This window comes from Buteo buteo, chromosome 21 (genome assembly GCF_964188355.1).
Source record: "Buteo buteo chromosome 21, bButBut1.hap1.1, whole genome shotgun sequence".
Classification (NCBI taxonomy): domain Eukaryota; kingdom Metazoa; phylum Chordata; class Aves; order Accipitriformes; family Accipitridae; genus Buteo; species Buteo buteo.
In genome coordinates, this window is record NC_134191.1 from 4,871,325 (window position 1) to 4,886,428 (window position 15,104).

General features: G+C 37.6%; 1 protein-coding gene across 2 annotated transcripts in view; it reads right to left on the minus strand.

The window, feature by feature from the left end:
- PPP4R2 (protein phosphatase 4 regulatory subunit 2) overlaps window positions 1–15,104 on the minus strand; it is a 32,923-nt gene that overhangs the window by 10,641 nt on the left and 7,178 nt on the right. Inside the window, exons 1-2 of one of the 2 annotated variants that reach the window (XM_075053536.1) lie at window positions 1,698–1,713; window positions 1,029–1,199 (exon numbers count right to left, since the gene is read on the minus strand). In XM_075053536.1, coding sequence (XP_074909637.1) covers window positions 1,029–1,147 — 119 coding nt within the window. In that variant the 5' untranslated portion in view covers window positions 1,148–1,199; window positions 1,698–1,713. Of the gene's footprint in view, window positions 1–1,028; window positions 1,200–1,697; window positions 1,714–15,104 lie in introns of those variants that run through there. The other variant, XM_075053534.1, reaches the window with a different exon arrangement.

Below are 15,104 nucleotides of genomic sequence, written 5' to 3' on the forward strand. Positions count from 1 at the left end.
CAGCTGAATTTCACATTCTTAGAAGTATCCTACATGAAAGCAATTTGGAGGGGGAAGATGAGATCTGACTTTTAAGAGACACCTAAACTTCAAATAAATTAAGTAGTAGGGAACAATGACAGTAAAAATTATTAACCTAGCATCAAAATATGGACATGTTAGTAGCACCTCCACATCTGAAATTTCAGGGTAACAGGGAGGCAAGCTTTATAGTATGCCCATTTACTGACAAGCTGAGAAAAATGCTGAAAAAGTCTCTCCTTAAGGAAGCATGGAGACCCACAAGCATGATGACTCAGCTTACGTTAAGTACGTAATCCAGTTTAGAAACAAGAAAAATACTACATCAGCTATTAAAAAAGACACACCAAATAACAGACAAAAAAAAATTTCAGGAGCTTTATTTTAAAACAAAACAAAACTTCCATGATTATGAAACCAGCAAAGGGTATACACTTTAATCTAAGACAGTCAGCAATAGATCAAATACCCCAAGTCTCTCAATTAGTAAGTATCATTCAATCTATAAATTTGATTCTGGCACCATTTAACAATTCAAAACCAGGTATACCTTGCCTCCTGGTCACATCGTGTTTATCACAGCATTACTTCTTCAAAAACTACTGAACTGCCACAAAGCAATTAAGAACTGAACGCCAAAAAACTTCTTTCAATTAGGTATTTCAAAATATATTGAAAGAAAACTGACTTTTAACAGGTAAAATAGACAGTAAATGCACATAGTGTAATACCATGCTTCATTGAATTGTATTACTTAAAAACTAACTACATACTGAAAAAACTGAAGTGACTGACATGTCACAGGATGTCATAATTTTCATCAAAGACAGAATAATAAAGTGAAAGTTCTGAAACTACTGTAATGTATTTCCAAGGTATGTATTTGCTTCTGCTCATCTATTTTAGGAAGCAAAATGAACAGTCACAGATAGATTGTACAAACTACTAGGTTAAAAATTGGGAAAATATTTTTGTTATCCTGATTTTAGAAAACAAATGATACATACCCATTAAATCCAGTGACAATTTTCAGGATTCTTTCTTTCATCTCTTCAAAGGGAATATATTCCACATTTGGATTGGGGGGCCCTCTTGGTTCAGGAGCTGAGGTTCTGAAATCATCCATTACTTTCTCCAGTTTGAAAATAAAATAGCCTTTAAACTGAGACCACTGAACCCTGCATAAAACACAAGAATTAGGACATATGCAAGTCACTTCTAAAACCACAGAACAACAGCATAACTTCATGTCTGCAAAACAACATTCACACTGGTATGCCAGTCCTAAGATAAACGAGGCAAGTAACATGGTATTATTTTTCTTCCTGAATTTAAACCATGGCAACTATTTAAATAATTACAGTAGAACAATATTACACAAGTCAATTGTCATTAACAACAGGGTAAGCCATTTCCTTAAAGAGCCAATATCCACTTACAATTCAAACCTAAATGTGAAATATGCATGCATTCTATACAATTTACCAGTGAGCCTACATGCTGCCTGAAGTTTTCACTGAGCTCATAAAAGGAGGAGGGAAAAAACAAACAAAAAAAAGAAATGTTTCAAGTCTGGAAACCATACAGCAATTGTACACAGCGTTACAAAATCTTACAGAAAGGCCTTCTGTACTAACTGCTCAGTATCCATGCACCTTAAAAGCATTTAATAGTACCTCTTTTTCTCTGAATGGCAAGTCTACTTTGTATCACAGTCAGTACTTGCTGATGAATATTTGAGCAAAACAACTTTGACTCCTGAAAAATAAGTAGTCTATTAAGATCTTTCCAAATTACCTTCTGCCTTACACCTTAAAAGATTTATCATCTATAGAATTCTATATATTGAAATTTTCAAGAAAACAGGTCTCTCACACTGCATACAACGGACAAGGTGGGAAACTGCTGAGAAAGCTCTTCTACACCAATCGCCCCACATAACAGTCACAGAAGTTCTGAGCCTCCTCCGGCTAGTGCATTTCTTAGCAGAGTAGGGAGCAACTGGAAAGCAACTGATTTAGTTCAGTTACTATCAATTTCATTCTATTAACGCTGATGCAGGAGTTTTCACAGCTACAGGACAGAGATGCTATTGGAGAAAAAGAAGAAACAGGGGGAATAACAAACCAACAATAAAGAAAGAGAGAAAACTATCTTTGACATTTATCTATAACATACGCAATCTGGAATGAACAGGCTCAAATCAAACAAGCATAAAATCTGAACCCCTGGACAGCCCTTCAGGTCCTGCTGAAAAAAATACTATTTAGCCAAAGGTTGTATTTCTACAGGCTGTGCTAGCTGAAACAGCCCTGACTATTTTCAACCCCACCTATCATCTGACCTTCTGTCAGGCTGCTACAACTATTTCTGCTGTGAGCTATCTGTGGTGACTCCCCAGCAGAGCGACGTTTTGTGTCCTGCATGCTATTCTCAAGCAGAGGTACTACCAAATACAAAACCACAGGCCAATGAAGTCATATTAGCCTACTTTCACCAGAAAAACAGTGCCATGTTATCTTTGCCTTTATTTTCTCCTTGGTCTCAAAGAAATAATTATGAGATGAAAAGGGGAAAAACTTAGCTCAGGTTTACCTACAGAGATTCAAACACGAAACCCCCATCTTTTATTAGGAGTGATAAATTCGCAAGAATGGAGGGAAATCCGAAGAGGAAAGCAAACCTCCCTTTTCCTTCACAAGAAACCATTAAGCACCTCACAACAGAGGGGTACGCAGGACTTAGTGCATAATAGTAAAACCAGAAACAAAAACAGAAATAAAGAAGAAACAGGTCCCAAAAGGGAATGGCATGGATAGATTAAACATCATCATTGAGTCTCACTGGATTATTGCTCCAATTAGCATTATACAGCCAAAGCAGAATACTACGTTTCCAGTGTACAATATTAGGCATTACTACTACAAATGTTAAATTAAAAAGCTATCCGACTCCGCAGTGCTACCACCCTGAGACCAAAGCTTTCTTAAATCTGTGATTTGTTATTACATAAGCACATCACAAAACACAGACAGAAAAGTCCTAGTAAATAACCCCATGCCACAGTGGAATTACTCCCTACAGAGCATCCCAAGAGCTTTACTTGCCTCATGAAAGGGGATTCTACTATTATTCTAAACATTCTTTGACAACCCCATTTAGATATTTTTTCACACTATAAAACTTGAGCTGTTCTTTGTTTTCTTATTTATTTCTTGCTAAATAGTAACACTTATCTTTTCATAGACTATTAACCCATCAGTGTTGCTGAAACAAACCAACAACATAAAAAGTTTAAAATGGAATCTACTGCCTGAAAGCAGTACTCACCAGCTCCTCTTTACAATGCTGAAGCTACAGAAAACAAAGTAAGTAACATTTTGCCCCTATACAGAAGTCTAGAGAACTGTCACTTGTTTTAAACCCAAGTATTTTTAATTAGTACTTCTTCTGTTATAAAAAGGCTGAGAACTTGCACTTGCAATACACTGCAATACTGACATAAAAAGCATCTTTCATCCTGTATTTCGAAACACTTAATAAATGACTGCCAACCAGGTGACACAGTCCAGCTTACAAACAGAAGCAGAGTTTAAAGATAAACTCATCCTGCAGTCACAAGCCCGACTACAGCTAACCCAGATATGGCAACACCAGCTTTAAATCAACTAAACAAGCTGTTGTTAGAAGCAGTGTAACCACAGCAGCAGGAGCTCAGGACAGGCTTGCTGTTTAGACATTTACTCTCTTTCTCAAGCTGTTTTTTTCAACACTGCTGAATTCCCTGCTGCTGTAGCTGGACTACTAGCAGCATGAAAGCTAACTGGTTAAAAGCAAGGGGTACATTCATGTTGCAATCATAGATGTAACTGCAGTTCGTACCATAAGCAACTCCTTCGAAGTCACAGAGGTGTCTCGTGCTTCTAGAGCATAATCTCCTGACCTCAGTGTTGTAAGTTAAACATTAAAACACGCTCCCATTTAGATGATGGTCTTGAAGCACTTTCAACCTATGCAACTGGTTTCTGGTGAGTTTTATCCCAGTACCAGTAAGTTACATGGGAATTCCTGCCACTCAACAGGAAATATTATTTGCACCACAAAAGACTGAGTCAGCTCCAGATTCTTCAACCATGTAGGCAAAACTCAGTCCTGCAGTGGCATCACAGTGGATTCCTGGAAGGCAGGAAGAAGGAGGAAGGTTTCTGGAAGCTACAATGCAGGTCACTTGTTTCTGTTAGGCCCAACCCTTCTATTATTATCCTAGGATGAAGAATCTCCAACTTCTGCCCACCATCCTGCAGTTACCTCCCTGCCTTTCCTACCAACACAGAAAGCAGCAATACCTCTTCCCTCTTTCTTAACCTCATCTACTTAGCATTCTGCGTCTGCCAACCCCCGCCAGGAAAGGGGCAGAACTACAGACTACTCCTACAGGAGGAAGAAAATACTTTGAAAGCAAGAGGGAGCAGCTCTGGAAAGCAGGTTTCTGCTTCTGCTTTCACCCAGAACTGCAATTGCTGCCTTTTCCCCCAAAGCCAGGTCCCTTCATCAGCGACAGCAGCATCTACCACCATGTTACCAGATACTGACAGTTTACCTCCTAGACAGCTGTGTACTATGCCTCTAGTTTAAGCTGACTCTGAACAAGTCTTCAGAAAAGAAATACAATACACAAGGTGGATTAATAAAGGATTTATATGAAAGAATCTTACTTCAAGCAACCTTACTTATGCATATCTGCTAAGGAAGCTTCCCTACACTTGTGACAACGTACCACAAAGTTTGAAGACTGTTTTTAAACTGTTTATGAAAGACTACACTCAAATCAATCTACAAAACTGAGAAGTATCTGTGTATGTGAAAAAAAATTTGTGAAAATAATGAACTCACGTCTGACAAAAAAAAAAGTCATTTCTGCAGGGACAGCAATATTTTCTTAATTTCCATTTACTTCAGTGGAAGTGATTAAAACTGAGTGTTGAAAGAGGAAAGTTACCTTTCCTGTTTTACCAGTCTATGAAAATGACATACAGAAGTTGGTATCAGCTAAACTCCTGAAACTCACTTGCATCTCATCCATACAGAAAATCAATTAGTTCAGAAACAGTGGGTAGAACTGTTAGCCAACACAGCACAAAAATTTAAGATTAAAAATGGCATATCCTCCTAATTATCAAAGCAATCTATAGCTACACCTCTAGAAATTTTAAGTTATCAGCATACACTGAAAGACCACTTAGCCAGACGACAGTAGTGAGAAGAGATAAACAAATGGCAAATATCTGTTTTCAAGAAAAGTCTTCCACATGTATCACAAGCTCCCTGAGAACAACTCTAGCATTAGGATGCAAGACGTCTATTTTAGCTGCTTTGTTACAAAATGGGAGACAAGGAAAATGAGCAAAGTTTGGTCAATACCTTCTGCAGTTAAATCAAGAGCCAAACAGAAGTGCAAGAAAACTCCTTTACACAGATTTATGTACAACTTACTTAAGTTTTATACACTGGAAAATGACTGACAAACACTTTAAGCTCTGTAAAGAAATGAAATTGAAGAAATTCCATGGAGAAAATATTATTCATACTTTCTTCTGAGCAGGGTTGTTTATAAATACTTGCTCTACCCACTCAGCATTGTACATAATCAGCCTTTTCTAAATGCACACTTAACGCCTTCTAAACCATGCTTCTCCTGTCCACTACACTAACTTGTGAATTTGTATTAGCAACTTTGAGAGCTTTTTTATAGCCACTCAAAGAAAAAAAATTCCTGTGAACACTGTATGATCTGTACAAGTATCTTCAGAAACAAAACTTCAAAAAAATTAGTTGATCCTAAAATAGTTTGGTTCAGTGTACTTTCATTCTAGAGAATGACAACTTTGAAATTATATACATTTTTTTATGTATATCTAAAACATCTTTCACCACAGTATCTGGGTCATCCTGTGTAAATACATCTGTACAAAGACAGCTCCCCTGGGCTAACGAGCCTGTGATTTCAAAGATAAATACTCCAAATGATTATTTGGAGTATTTAAGAAAAAGTTGGCATTTTTTCTTAAATAGAGAGTCCTCTGTCTCCCTCCCACCAGCTCCTGCACCATCCTTCCCTTATATCAACCTAAAGGTTTTGCTCTGACATACAGAACATTACAGGAAGAAACTGATTTTATTAAAAAAGCACCTACCAAGGGAAAAAAAGTCACCAAAGGCAGTAATGAATGGCTGAAAAGAAGCAACCACAGCACACTTCAGAACTATAGCTTGTATAGATACATATATCATAGCAGGACCACACACCTCAAATTCTCCCAGGACCAATGTAAATGCTGGTAGTTTACCTCAACAATTTATTTTTTTTTAAAAAAAAAAAAAGCACCTTTATTTAATAGTCAAGCAACAGATGAAAGCATAGAAGTCAACACAGAGTCCAACAGCAGTCTTTGTACATTACTTAAATATATGACACTATGTCCTAAATTTAATATATGCTAATAACTGTGCTTTAAGGTATGAAAAGATGTTTAACACCATAATGTTGTACCAGAATGCAGTCCATGACCTTGCAATTTAAGTAAAAAATTAGAAACATAACAGAGAAACACGGATGGAAGACACTTCAGTGTTTGAAGATAGTCAGTTGTGTTTTACAGAAATCAAACAGAAAAGCAGACAGCACCTGACCGAACAGCCAATAATACAAGAAACACAAGCAAGTTTTGAGAATATTTACCTATAGAGGCAGCATAAGAAAAGGCTAAAAAGGAGTGGGGGAAGACATAAGACATGAAATGAGCAAGCAGAGATTAAATAAAATGACTGGCTATGCAAAAATCCCACCAATAAAAAAAAAAAAAAAAAAAAAAATCCCCCCCCAACCACACAAAACCCCAGGACGGGGTCAGAATTACTAAGCAAAGACAAAAAAGTTAAGCCCTATGAAGAAAGACACAAAGGAATGTAAGGAAACTCTACAGTCACAACAGTACTACAATAACGTACTTATTCACTGAAAGTTGATGAGGTAGCAAAAATATCTCCATTGCACAGGGAAGGAAGAATTAAAAAAAATAAATTAATTTAGACAAGGGACATAACCTAGCATTACCAGAGCTGAAACAAGGAAGAACACAATCCTAAAAAACTTTGTTCTCCAATAGAAGCAAATTATTTCACACCTGTACTTGAACTACATGATTTTCTGTTGGAACTAATCCATTACTACAGATCAACTGAAGCTTGCCAAGCAACATCAACCAAGTTTAGAAATCCACCAATTCTATTTGATAAACAGCACTCTTCAACAAGGGGCAGAGGTCACCTTAGACAGAAAGCAGTTCAAGTAATCTGATGCTATGCTTTGATTTAAAAGAAGAATTACTAGCACAAAGTTGCTTGCAAGGTACAATTGCTTCTCTACTAACATGATTTGGACAGAATTAATCTTTTTCCAAATGTGCATATAAAAAAAAATAATTGCATTTTACATGGAAATAATCTAATCCTATCACTCCCAGAGCGCAAAAGACTTCCCCCTATTCCCTTATCTCCTGCTTACTCAAACTGTTTGTACTGATGAAACTAAGAAAGCAGTTTTCTCCTTTAACGCACTGGTTATTGTGAAAGAGGTGAACCCTCTGTCAATAGCTCGCACTATTGAGATGTTTGTTGTATGTCTGAGAATTAACTGGTATTTTCTTCCGACCATTGGACAAGTTTTTATATTTGATTCTTTTGCCACTTGGTAAACTCACTTTGGGAGACTTGAAGTTTCAACAAAAAGAGCAGAAAACCAGAAATGTTTAACCAAGTTCTCTGGGCAAGATTTGACAAACATTAAAAACCAAGTAACAAAAGTAATAGTGAAAGGCAACTTAAGAACCTGAAACAAAGAGGAAAGTCGTCTTGCCGTCTGAAGAATCACAGAAAAACATTACCTTTCAGAGAATTAGAACAAGAAAGGAGACAAAGCTGTAGCTGCAATATCCCTACCTCCTTCATACAAACACAGTGCTTCCCCTACTGTTTTTAAGAAAAACTATCCATGTTGAACAAGTGATACAGTTCTTTCTCGCGTATTTAGTACTACACTGGAACACCGTCATCCTTTGCTACAACACTGTCATCCCTGACATTACTACATGACCTGGACATTAAGTGCAGATTGGACTACAAGTATCCACAAGCGCAGAAGACAACTAGGGTTGTCTCCCCTTTTTAGCAACTATTTTAAAACATCAGAGAGAACACTACGGTAGTACACATGGCTTACACACTTTAGACAAACTCTACAGGATTTTAAGTTTCAAACTTCGGTAAGACTCATGGAAGGTAAGCCAGGACAATACCTAAAATTAACTGAAGAACAGGAAGAATAATTCAGAGTGCCTGAAATAAGGCTACCTCCTGAAATGAAGGTACGGCAATTATTTCATAAATCTTTCTGGAATTGCTTCACAGATTACAGGTTTAATTAAGAAAAACATTATATTGAAGGGATGTTAAGCTTCTAGAGACCTAGCTATGTACTTAAAACATTAAGAGTCCCAGGAGTCCTGGTGGGATGTCTGTCTTCAGACTGCACAGTGTTTAAGTTCATTACAAAATTACTTGGTTTAAATTTTAAGAGGACGCCATCTGTTTTGGAGACATGCTATATACCACAAAGAACGTAAAATGAAAACAAAGTAGATGTACTATTGATTCTGTTCATTGAACAGGCCATAAAAGAAACACCAGAACTCAGTAAAAGAAGGGAGCACTTCCCTCTCCACCCTTCTTCTACTACTAGCTCTCTGATAAGCAGAAATTTTAAAAAGTACAAAATAGTATATTTAGGATGCAAACACTTCATGTTCAGCTAAACTGATTTTAAGGCAAAGTCCTCAAAACACAGAAGGAAAGAACCAAAGGACAATCTTGGAAGGATTCACTTAACATGTAACAAGATATACAAGTCATTTACATTAGATTCCTGCCCCCCACCCCCACCCCCCAATTATTGTTGACTTAGATTACACTGCCACAGAGACTTGCTAGTAGGAAACAGGTGTCCTTAAGTGAAATAACTTGCCAACTTTAATAACTGTTTCTTCTCTTTTGTGCCTTGCTCCAGAGCTCACAGAAGATGAAGATATACTCTAGGACACAGTCATTTCCCCAGGCTGTCAGAAGCAAAATTAAAGTTTCATCCAAAACAAGTTAATTCCTTTTCTAGTCTGGTCTATCAATGATACCTCCAAAACTATTTGAAAAGTCAAAAGGCACAGAAAATGAAGTGCACCCAGCAATCATGTATCCAATTCAAATCCCTGTGCAAGGTGGCACGCTTGCCAGTGTGCTCTTCCACAGCCTTGGTGCAAGATGTATCCAAACAGGAATATTGTGGACTAGATGGAACATGCCATTTCTCAAACCAAAGGCCCATCTCTACCACCAGAGAGCACAGAACTTATCCCCAGGCATGAGAAGCCCCAGCCAGGGTAGTTCCCCCAGTCTGTGGAAAAGGCAGCACCTGAGAGCCAGCGTCAGGAGCCTGCCCAGGACTGAGTGTCCCACTCCCTGGCAGCAGCGCAGCAACCGGAGCATGCATCAAAGAGGTCCTCTCCAGCACAGTCAGTAGCTAAAGCTATCCAGAGGAATTGATGGATTGCAGTCCTCTGGGGGAAAGGAGACTGACGACACTCTCTTCCCCTCACTCATCTCCTTCCTTGGTTATCTCTGTTCTTTGGGATGGAAAGACAGTAGACAGAGCCTACTCTCTCTATTATTCTTTTGGTGTTGTTTTGTTGTAATCTTTGCCTTACTTAGCACACCCTAATTTCAGGTATATTGATTAGGTATAAACAAGGATACCTGGAAGTACACAGTTACATAGAAGGGGGTGCACAAGCTAAAAATCTTGCTAAGAACTGCCTGTAAAACACAATCCCCAGCATTTTCACACACACACACAAAAAAAACCAAACCCAAAACCCTGTTGCCATTTGACATACCAGATTTTTTACAAGAGTTACTACTTCACTATTTATTATAAAAATAAAAAAGATTGCTTCTTAACAAAGAGTGCTCAATGGTAGAGAAATGGCTTTCAATTTTTTCAGAAAATACCTCTGAAAAATTCTGGGGTAGAAAGCTGGTAACACTGACTTCCCATTAAGGGGGAGATTAGCTACATTGTGGTTCAGCAGGGATTTCATCACAGCACAGAGAAGGAGGGCGCTACCCCACCACATACTTAACCTTATACCTGGTCTACACCAAAATGTGTGCTGCTCCCACACATTCCTACAATCCCACACACAGGGAGGTGAAGCAGATCACTAATCTAACCACAAAATTAATGCTACAGATAAGGAAGAATAAGATGTGTGATGTAGAGAGCCATTCCTTTAAGCAGCTGCACCCATGTACCAGATAAAAGAACATACCTTACTTAATTCCACTCTTGCTTCAAATATTCTTTGGATTTTAAACTTATTTTTCTAATTCCCGTGCTTTACTTTAATACTCACTACTTTGATGCAATTAATTTTAGTGTCATCATTTTGCATACTGTTGCTATTTTCACCATCCACACAGTGCAGATTAACATGGGAAATTCCAAACAATGATGACAGATTTACACAGTAAAATCCCCCATGCATCAATGCAGACTAGCTTCTTAAATGCTTCTGGCAAGCAGACAAACCCTTCAACCTAACATTAAATTAAAACCATAAGCAAGTGCTAGATTCTTTATCGGTGTTTCTGAATGAGCAATAAATTTTAAACTTTAGGTGATACAGCACAGCGAATTTACTGGAGCATTGTGCTTTGCTGTAAACGGTATACTCTTGTTAGGAAAACACGCTGGCAAGCGCTCTTCCTATTCACTTTCACCTGATAACTCATGTAAAATTAAAACACTCTCACGTTTTATCTGCAGGAGGATTTGACCTCATGTTACCTTTCACTTTAATTAAAAATATATTGAAGACCTCAAAAGAGGAAAAACTGGTATTTCCCACAAGCACAGAAGGTATTTTTCCATTTTCACTTGCTGATTGTTGTCAGCCTAAATTAAGTCTTTGCTCTCCTTGTGAGCATGACAAGCGCATTTGAGAACCACGGAAACTGTAATACATTAGAACTACATCTACTTCAGTAGTATGAGTGTTCACCTCTACTACTTGCAAATTACTACTGCTATTGCCAGGAATAAAAAAAGATTAAGACTTAGTTATGGAAACGGACAGCTGATGAAGACATTAAAGTAGTATATGTAATCATCAAGGGACTAATTCTGATCTCTGCTGATAAATATTCAGCTGACTCCAACAGAATACAGCTGTTCCACAGAACAGAAAAAATCTGAACTACGATTCAGAGTTTTTCAGGAAAGTATACTTCTTAATATAGTTATCTAAAACCAAACTCAAGTACTTCTCATTTTCTTTTCTTTTAAAGGCAAACTCACCACAGAACAAAAAAGTACAAGTTTACAACAGATTCTTCATTCAAGAATTAAATTCCTGAATAGCAGAGCAGAAAGCAATATGCACAAAGTAACTGAAAGGCTTCAAAACTTCCACAAACCACCAGCAGTGGCTTATCTATAAATACAAAATGAAAAGTAGATGGTATTTTTATTATATTTCCCTCTTCCACTTGAAAATTTTCTTGAAGTTACTTTTGGCTGGTAAGAATTAACTGGTACATTTACTGAACTATTCCACTTACTGCGCTTCTGCACTGTGTACCAGTATGTAAATTCTTACCTTATTCTGATTTCTTACTCTTCATATAATCTCATTTATGCACATATTCAAATACCACTTCTTAAAAAACTCAAGTTTTATTACAAGTAGAATGATCACCCCAGATATTGACTTTCCTATAAAGTGCACACCGAAGGTCTCCAAGTCTTACAAACACAGACTTTTGTATAAGCATCAAGTACCAGCTAAGTCCTCCCACCTGAGCAACATCAACTAAACTTATTTACAATTTAGTTACCTTTTTTCTTCTATTATGCAGAAAAAACACTAGTTCAGGGAACCACACTAAGCTTATGCCACAATATATGCAGACCTACTATCTTCCTGCTGTCACGTATTTTACAGGATATTTTACCCCAACAGATTTTATTTCTCTAGTTCCAGGCAATTTTTTTACTAATATTCTGTGTAATTATTACATTTACTGTTGTAAAAAAATTAGTTAGCACCCTTTGTACTAGATGATCTTAATATCATTTGAGTTTTGGGTGCTTTTTAATCCGATTGACAATCTTGTAAATAATATTTCCTGCATAACTTAATGATAAAATACACAGAATTGTTCAGAACTCTCAGTAACCACTTTGTGTACAGCAACTGTTTTCTCAGCCCACATCTGCCTCATTTCTGTAGAATGTATCTTCAAGACAGGGACTAGATTACTATGCATTTCTGCAACACTTAATGCAAGACTGATCCAGTTATTACTACAACAAACTATACCAGCAATAATTATTTCAGAGAGGCATGATTTCAGTGACCATATTCTTGAAATTTCATTGTTAACCTTTAAACTTCAATTAAAGGACATTCACATCAACCTTAGAACTGTAAAGAGTATCACTTAAGTGACTAGCACAAAAAGTTCAGGAGGGGGGGAAGGTATCTGTCTTCTCTCAAGTTACAATCACACAAGCCCCAAGAACATTTATATTCATCTGCTCTACCAAAGATAAGTGTAGTTGCATTTGAGTAGCACTAGCCAAACAGATTGTCAATAGTAGATAGGCATTATCTGTGTCAAAATACCTCCCCAAAACCGCTTACATAGTCCAGATCTGCCTTTAACGTGATTGAACATTGTTGAAATTCAGACAACCATATTTTTTTCAACTCTAACAATTCTGTGGACTATTCTTAGCTTTTACTTATTTCCATTTCAGATAAAATTTGACTGAACATATTAGTGTTCACTAAGGCATGTTTCAAGAGTGATGCTGTGCACTGTATAATAGATTCTGCAGGAATTCCATAGCACAATTCAGAGTGCATCCCATTCAACAGATACTCCACAGAAGAACAGTCCATCAGGCAAAGGTGCAATATAATTCTATAGTACTCTGGAGCTGATACCGGCAGAATACAGAAACATTAAGTAGATGACACTTTCTCAATAAACCTGTATAGCAGAAGCCCAGGAGTCAGAATTTAAGAAAAGTATTATGCAGTAAGTGAAGCATATTTAGAAGTCTTCCTGAATTTACAGCAAGTTAAAATTACTATCTCCGTAGGAGCTACCTATAGAAAAATCACTCCAAGTAACATAAAACTGATGCCTGGATAATTGCATATATAAATATATCACCTCTTCCATACACAAATTAAATTCCACATGTCTACTAATACAGGACACTGAAGTCATTCCAGGTATCACCAGTTTGCACAGAATAACCAAATAAACAAAAGAAATGCTGTAACTCATCTGGCAAGTGTAGCTATCACCGTTAAATGACCAATGCATAGAGATCCACAGGTTACCTCAGAAGAGCAGGACACCACACTGAGATAATACTATCAATTCTTTACTATATTAAGCAATAAAACTGGGAAACCAGGTTAAGGAAAATGCACCCTGTGCAACTACTTCTGGATCCAAATTGACTTTGCACTGTATTCCTATGCTTGCCAGTTCATGCCTTGTCCCACAAAAATACAGGTTTCACTCAGGTCTGAAAGCAGTACTACTAAGATCAAGTAAATTGCACTTCTATTACTAATTCCTTCCAAAACCAGAAACAAAAGCCAACCAATTGGCTTCTACACAAGGCAGTTCAGCTGACACACACTAAGCTTGAGCCGACAAGGTGTACCCTACCTCAGTGACCTAATACACAGGCATCAGGTATTTCTGTGTCATCATACTCCCTTACCACTTCGAAGCAAAGCCTCATCGGGTGTAGCCATCATGGAAATCTTGTACCTGTCTTCAAGTAGTATTATTTCTAAAACCCAGACCTGCCAGACACATATGAGCTTTGTGGAAAAGCAGCATCAGTCTGGTTTATCCACAAACCTGGTAATCCACCACCCTCCAAGATGACCAAACTGCTTTGTATCCTCCCTTCTGCATGCACCACTGCCTTGTTCCCTCCACCTAACACATGCCATCAAGCACAAACCTTCCCAAAATCTGTAGACAGAAAGAGGGTGCAAGGCTCATCAATTACAAGGTCAAAACAGGAAAACATCCTTGCTACTGTAAAGTGTAATACAGAGTGGAGCAATACCCAAAGGTCTGGGAAGGTACTTCAAATGAAAAATAGTAACAAGCAAGGCCACCATGGAACAGGAGACTGGAGGCTCACTGGAAAAGATAGAGGTAATACCGAGGCAGCCACTACAGCTGTGAAGAAACATTACTAAGAGGTAAAGGTAAGAACTGATAGAAACTCTGAGGATGAGAACAAATCCAATTAAGCAATGCAGAAGAATTGAGCTTGAAGAGCAGAAGGGTGCCAACAGAATACTACTAAAGGTGATCATCAGAAGCACATGCAACTGTATTAACCGCTACCAAATAAATGGTGGGGTGTTTTTCTGTGCAAAGTCACAGTGAACTGTCTGCAAAAAGACTAGCAGGGAGTGTGCTTATAAGAACAGACCGTATACAGCAACAGGGAAGAAAGACATACTTACGAACGGAAGTCTGCATGTGCATACAGTTGCATTTGCAGTTAAAATAGTCCGATTACACTGAAAAGTTAGCATCACTATGAGGAGCCTGCCTTTCGTCTCTCCTTACATGTGTATTCTACAGAGAGACTAAAGTTTATTAGGATCAGTTCATCATGCATATTTTATAATGGTAGTTAAAGTTTGACCTTTATACTGTAAACCCCACTCCCAACAGATAGGAAGTGGCAGTGTTTAAAATAAAACACTACAATAGTGTGCATTTCCTAAAGGAGCAAGTGATTTCATCTGCATCACAACTGATTCCTCTGAAGTACTACAACTGTACATTTGATACATATATAATTTTTTATAATATAGGTAAAAGAGCAAGGAAGCTAAACTATATTTGACAAAGATAAATCA